General features: G+C 61.3%; 1 protein-coding gene across 1 annotated transcript; it reads right to left on the reverse strand.

Annotated features, from left to right (window-relative positions):
* Positions 1 to 8: 8 nt before the first annotated feature.
* Positions 9 to 6,340, reverse strand: SEMA4C (semaphorin 4C). Its single transcript, XM_029964967.1, has 13 exons — positions 6,119 to 6,340; positions 5,972 to 6,034; positions 5,778 to 5,876; positions 5,190 to 5,286; positions 4,992 to 5,108; positions 4,165 to 4,316; positions 3,374 to 3,549; positions 3,152 to 3,296; positions 2,656 to 2,878; positions 2,462 to 2,577; positions 2,221 to 2,378; positions 1,610 to 1,680; positions 9 to 1,533 (listed from the first exon to the last, which is right to left on the reverse strand). Exons 1-13 carry the CDS (start codon positions 6,338 to 6,340, stop codon positions 707 to 709), a joined length of 2,466 nt encoding a protein of 821 aa, XP_029820827.1. The 3' UTR covers positions 9 to 706.
* Positions 6,341 to 6,451: the final 111 nt, after the last annotated feature.

Below are 6,451 nucleotides of genomic sequence, written 5' to 3' on the forward strand. Positions count from 1 at the left end.
GTCCCCAAGGTCTGTCCCTTGTGTGGGACATGGTACCGAAGGCGGGTGTGGTGACCGAGGGTGGCTCTGGGGCCCAAGATGGGCACCAGGACCCCAAATGTGACACTCCAGGGTGAGTGTCAGGGTGACACTTCTGTCCCCAAGGTGGTGCCAGGGTAGGAATCCCACTGCCAGGGCAAGTACCAGGTGACAATCCTGTCCCCAAGGTGGGTGCCAGTGGGTCAGTCCCTAACACAGGTACTGGCAAACAGGCTGACAATCCTGTCCCCAAGGTGGGTGCTGGCACCAGGGTGACACTGCTGTCCTCATAGCAGGTGCTGGGGTGACAATCCTGTCCCCAAAGCAGGTGCCAGTGCCAGTGTGTCAGTCCCCAACATAGGTACTGGCACTGGGGTGACAATCCTGCCCCCAAGGTGGGTGCTGGCACCAGGGTGACAATCCTGTCCCCAAAGCAGGTGCTGGGGTGACAATCCTGTCCCCAAAATGGGTACCAGGGTGGCAATCCTGTTCCCAAGGCAAGTACCAGTGCCAATATATCAGTTCCCAAGGCGGGTACTGGCACTGAGGCAACAATCCTGTCCCCAGGGCAGGTGCCAGCGCCCACCCCACAGCCCCAAGCTGGGTGCCGGTGCTGGTCCTTAGGCCAGGGTGCCCACCCTGGGGTCTGGGGTGGGGCCCTGAGGTAGGTGGTGCCAATCCCTCCGGCTCAGACCGATGACTCCTCAGGGTTGGAGTCAGGCAGGGGCTGGCGCTGCTGCAGCTTCCGCCGCAGCTCCTCAGCCAGGTCGGCACAGGGTGGGCGCTCCTCGGCACCCAGTGCCAGCCGGATGTACCCATTGGACGAGGAGCCGCGCAGGGGGCCCAGGTGGATGCGGGTGGGCGAGTGCAGGGGCTGCCCAGGGATGGCAGCGGGTGGCGAGGCAGCGGTGCCAGGGCCACCATTGCGACAGGTGGCGTGGCCAGGCACAATCTTCAGGGACCCGTCCGAGTAGTAGTAGCTGGAGGGGTCCCAGAGCTTCTCATCTGAGTCGGAGGCGGCGCTGGACACGAAGCGGGGGCTGGGTGGCTCCTTGGGCAGCTCAATGGGGTACACCAGGGTGCTCTCGATGGCCTTGGTACCCTTGCCCAGCTCCTCACGCAGGCGCCGCCACAGCGAGAGCACAGCGAGCAGCAGTACGAGGCACAGGGCGCCCAGGCACACGGCCAGCACCCACACCACGCCCAGGCTCTCCAGCGGTGCCCGCGCCTCTAGCGGCGCCCCGGGCCCCGCCAGCACAGTCACCTGGTACTCCTGCGTGCCCAAGGGGGCCCCCTGCTCCTCCGCCAGGCACCGGTATGTGCCACTGTGCTGGGCACCAGCGCCCGGCACCACCAGCGCCCGCAGCCGCGCGTCGCTCAGCACCAGCGCCTGCTCGGCCGGCAGCGCACGGCCCTCAAACGTCCACTGCGCCCGTGCCAGGTTGGAGCCCAGGCGGCACGTCAGCACCAGGTCGGTGCCTGCCACCACCGTCACGTTCTTGGGGGTGAGGGGCCCTGTGGGGAGAGAGGGGGGTCAGGAGGGAGGGTGGGAAGAGGGATGGGGGGATCCATGTGGCTCAGGGGGGCTCACCTTGTTTGGCTGCCTGAGGGACGGAGCAGGCGCCAGTGTCGGAGCTCAGCACGTCCTGCACCAGGTGGGACCTGTGGTAGGAGGGGGTGCAGTGAGGGGGAGTCCTTGTAGGGTGTCCCCCCCCTCCCAGAGGAGCCCCATACCCAGAGAATCAAAGAATATCCTGAGTTGGGAGGGACCCACAAGGATGAATCCAGCTCCTGGCTCTGCACAGGACACCCCCAAAAGTCCCCCCCAGTCCCCAAATCTCAACACCTGAGAGCACTGTCCAAACATTCCCCAATCTAAAATTATGGAATATTGGAAGGGACTCACAAGGATCATCCAGTCCAACTCCTGGCCCTGCACAGGACACCCCAAAATCCACCCTGTCCCTGAGAGCTTTGTCCAAACACTCCTTGAGCTCTGGCAGCCTTGAGGCTGTGATCACTGCCCTGGGGAGCCTGGTCAGTGCCCAGCCACCCTCTGGGGAAAGAACCTTTTGTCAATATCCGACCTAAACCTCCCCTGACACAGCTCCAGCTGTTCTAGGGTCCTGTCACCAGTCACAGAGATGGAGCTTACTCCCATGAGGAAGCTGTGGATGAGGGATCCCCCAGCCCATCCCGTACCCGTTCTGCCCATCAATCCGGACACAGGTGCTGCCGTTCCGGCTCCAGGCGCAGTAGGGATCCCGTGCCAGGACACAGTCTGTGCACGACTGGTACCGCCCGCAGTCGGCCAGGGGTAGCTGGGCCACCTGGAAACGGGAGCCGGCGAAGAGCAGCTTCTACGAGGGCAGGGAAAAGGGCTGAGGTGACCCTGCCCCGAGGTGTCCCCATAGTGCCACCCTGGCCCTGCAGCCCTGCTCACCTTCCTCCTGGCCAGCACCAGGCTCTCCACGGGCTGTGCCGGCTTGAACACCTGCAGCTCCTCCACCAGGTGGATGGAAGTGCCCAAATCCAGCGCCTTGTGCACCCACCCATCACCTGTGAGCAAGGCAGGTGCTCAGGGCTGTGCCATAGCATGGACTGTCCCCTCCGTGCCCTCCCAGCTGCCCCAAGTACCTGTGCCGATGAAAAGCACCTCATAGACGGTGCCATCCAGCCCAGCCACGCGATCCACCACCAGCTGGGTGAAGTTGGAGTCCTTCTTGAGCAGCAGCGGGCGCCCGCGCTGCGGCGGCACCGGTTCGTCCATCAGTGGGTGCTTCTTGGCAAAGTTCAGGGTGTTGTCAGGCAGCTCCAGGGAGCTGGCAAAGCCGTTCTGCCGGTGCCAGTCCGTGATGCACTGCAGGGAGGGCATAGGGGCAGTGTCAGGAGCGGGGAGGGATCCCAGCCCCTCTCAGGAGGGCACTGAGGGCACCATTAGGAGCATGGAGGGATCCCACCCCCCTTTAGGAGGGCACCATCAGCCATGTGGATGGATCCCAGCCCATTTAGGAGGGCAGAGAGAGCACTATCAGGCACATGGACAGATGCCAGTCTCTTAGGAGGGCACTGAGGGCCCTCAGCCACACAGATGGATCCCACCCTTCCCCCCCAGTCCCCAGTGCCCACTCACCGCTCCGGGCCGGGGACTGGGCACCTCATCTGAGTAACGGCCCCACCTCTGCGCCTGCTCCCGGTACTCCTTGTAGGGCCCCTCAAATGCCTTCTTCACCTCCAGGATGTGGTACCGGCAGATGGCTGAGACATCCACATCCCCCCTGCAGGTACAGGAGGGGTTGGGGCAGGAACCCTCCATCTTGGGGATCCCTGGCGTGCCACATCCCCCCGGACTCACCAGTGGGCCTGGAACACCCCAAAGAAGGTGGTTTCCTGCCACTCGGCCCCGGGCAGGGTGAACACGGCCTGGAGCCGGTTGAAGTGGAGCTGCTGCTCCGGGGCTGAACACACCAAACGGGCCTTCAGGAATGTCGTCCACTTCTTCTGGAGCGTCCGGGCACCACCCACATCCCCCTGGACACAGAGAAAAGGCCACAGTCACCGCATGGTGACACCACGGTGACACCAAACTGGTTACAAAGGGTCTGTGCAGCAGTGGGGGAAGGTGCTGGACAATTAACTTCAACACAACAGTATTCGATCCCTAAATCAGTGATTAATAGTCTTGTTCCAGCTATTGCTGCCTTAATTACCTATATCAATGATTAATAAGTACTAGATGTCTTTGTTTTGGGAACAAGGGTTGTGTGTCAAAGACTGATTAGAGAAGGGGCACCATGACCTGACCATGTACTTGAGAAGGAGAAAAGATTCATCAGAAGATCCAGAACCATCAAAGGGAAATTTGGGGAAAGGGATGTTCCCAAACGACCACCAAAGACCCTCAAAAGACCCTTACTCATATCCAAATAAATCCATGGAAATAATTAGCAGATTATTCAGGAAACACAATGAATATGTTACACAATGTGATGAATATGGATCAGTTCATGACCGTCCCCTGCTCTAGTGGGTGCTGGGGGTGCATTTGGGTGCACCCAACAAAGGAACGTCAGCTTTCCAACCCAACAAACTGCTTGGAGAGTTCCTATCCCGGTTTTTGGTGTCCCTGTGGTGTCCCCTCCATACCTTGCACACCCTGGCCACCCGGGCCACCACCTGCTCAGCATAGCAGTCGTACTCCACCGCGCGCTCACTGAAGAAGAAATACACCTTGTCGTCATCGCCGGTGCTGCTGCCAGAGCTCTCCTGCACGAACGCTGAGGCCACGAAGTGGGGCTCTGGGGAAACACGGAGTGACACCGTGTGGGGGTGGGGGAGTGGCAGGACGCGCTCAGTTGGAAGAGACCCACAAGGATTATTGAGTCCAACTCCTGGCCCTGTGCAGGCCCATTCCAAAGAGTCACACCATGTGCCCCAGAGCATCATCCAAATGCTCCTTAAGCTCTGGCAGCCTTGGGGTTGTGACCACTGCCCTGGAGAGCCTGTTCAGTGCCCAACCACCCTTTTGGGGGAAGAACCTTCTTCTAATATCCAACCTAAATCTCCCCTGACACAACTTCAGGCCATTCCCTGGGGTCCTGTCCCTGGTCCCCACAGAGTAGAGCTCAGCGCCTGCCACTCCTCTTCCCCTTCCCAGGAAGCTGTAACTGCAATGAGGTCTCCCCTCAATCTTCTCTTCTCCAGTTGAACAGACCACATGCCCTCAGCGTCCTCACACGGTTTCCCCTCAAGGCTCTTCACCATCTTCGTTGCCTCCTCTGGACACTCTCCAATGGCTCAATATCTTCCTTATATTTTGTCCCCCCAAACTGCCCCAATATTGCAAGTGAGGCCACCCCAGGTCAGAGCAGGGCCGGACAATCCCCTCCCTCGCCTGGCCAGTGATGTTGGGCCTGATGTCCCCAGGACATGGTTGACCCCACTGTCCCCTCCCTGTGTGTCCCCATCCCTACCATTGAGCCAGGAGGTGAGATACTCCGTCTTCATGGAGTAGTGCGGGCCCAGGTTGCGCAGGATGACAGGCTCCGTGCCCAGGAAGTTGTTGAAGGTGGCTGAGTAGAGCTCCCCGTCTGTGAGGGAGGGATTTTAGGGGGGTGGGGGCATGGTGGGCATCCCCCTGAGCCCAGCAGGCGCCCAGCGGTGCCACTTACCCACAATGAGGCCAGTGTGCCCCTTGGTGGGGTCGTAGGGACACTTCCCTTTGCCGTCCTCAAATGCCACTTGGTCCAGGGTGAATCCGGACAGTTCCTGGGGGGCACAGGAGTAGGTGGGGGTCCCGATCCCCTGCTCAATTCATGTCCCCCAATGCCCAGACAGGTCCCAGGCACAGGGATATGACCCCAGATGAACCTCCTGGGCACAGTGACACCCCTGAATGACCCTTCTGTGGACAGGGACATCCCAACAACACTCCAAGGGCACAGAAGACACCCCCAAACTCCCCCTGCTTACAGGCACAAGACACTCCCCTGCCCACAGGGGAGTGAATACCACCCCTGTGGACAAGGATACGCCCCAGATGACCCCTTTGGGCACAGGGACACGCCAACAACACTCCAAGGGCACAGGAGACCCTCCCCAAACCTACCTCATGGGCATAAGACACACCCCTGCCCACAGGGGCACCCCTGAATGCCGCCCCTGGCAAGAGGGACATCCCTCAGTGATGCTCTTGGGCCTCATCCCGGGGTACAGGGGTGCACTGGGGCCTAACCAGGTGTTGCCCCCCCCCCACTCACGATGTAGGTGCACTTGGGCTGGAAGGCGTAGGTGCCACAGGCGTAGAGGTGGGAGCTGTTGTAGCTCTGCAGGAACCGCACGTAGTTGAAGCAGTCGGTCTGGGGGGGTGACAGAGGGAACATTAATGGGGCGTCCTCACAGGGGGGGCCACCCCAGAGTGCCCCAAACCCCCCACTGCACTCACAGCACCCACCTGGTTGTTCTTGCCCTTCTGCACACACTCAGCCTTCTTCTCCACCGGGGCTTCCCAGGAGATCTGGGGGCGCAGAACGGGTGAGGGGGCTGGAATCTCACACTCCCCCCAAAACCTCCCCTCCTTCTGAGAGTTCCGGGGCCTCACCGCTGCCTTGAGCTCCACGGTGCCGGTGGCCAGGGCGAACAGGGCCTCCCGAGCCCCCACATAGAGCAGCCCCTCAGCCTCATCCAGCGTCAGCGTCAGGTAGTGCGAGACCCCCCCATGGGAGAAGCGCTTGGCTGCATCCCGCAGCTCTGCGGGGACACAGGACACTGGGCTGGGACACCCCAGCCCCGCAGGGACCCCACCCCAGGCGAGCGCACCCATACAACCACCCCACCCACTGGAACACCCCTAAACTCCCCCAGCCCCATGGGGACCCCCACCCCAGGTGGGTGAACCCACAGAACCACCATCCCCCACCAGAACCCCCGGCGA

Source organism: Manacus vitellinus, unplaced genomic scaffold, assembly GCF_001715985.3.
Source record: "Manacus vitellinus isolate BGI_N305 unplaced genomic scaffold, ASM171598v3 scaffold_87_pilon, whole genome shotgun sequence".
NCBI lineage: Eukaryota > Metazoa > Chordata > Aves > Passeriformes > Pipridae > Manacus > Manacus vitellinus.

Excerpts from the sequence above, each read along its gene's own strand:
- SEMA4C (XM_029964967.1), bottom strand. The coding sequence starts at position 6,340 with ATGGGTGCGCTCGCCTGGGGTGGGGTCCCTGCGGGGCTGGGGTGTCCC. Across the intron at positions 5,287-5,777 it reads AGCCCAAGTGCACCTACATC|GAACTGTCCGGATTCACCCT; the intron begins GTGAGTGGGGGG and ends TGTGCCCCCCAG. Across the intron at positions 5,109-5,189 it reads GCACACTGGCCTCATTGTGG|ACGGGGAGCTCTACTCAGCC; the intron begins GTAAGTGGCACC and ends CCTCCCTCACAG.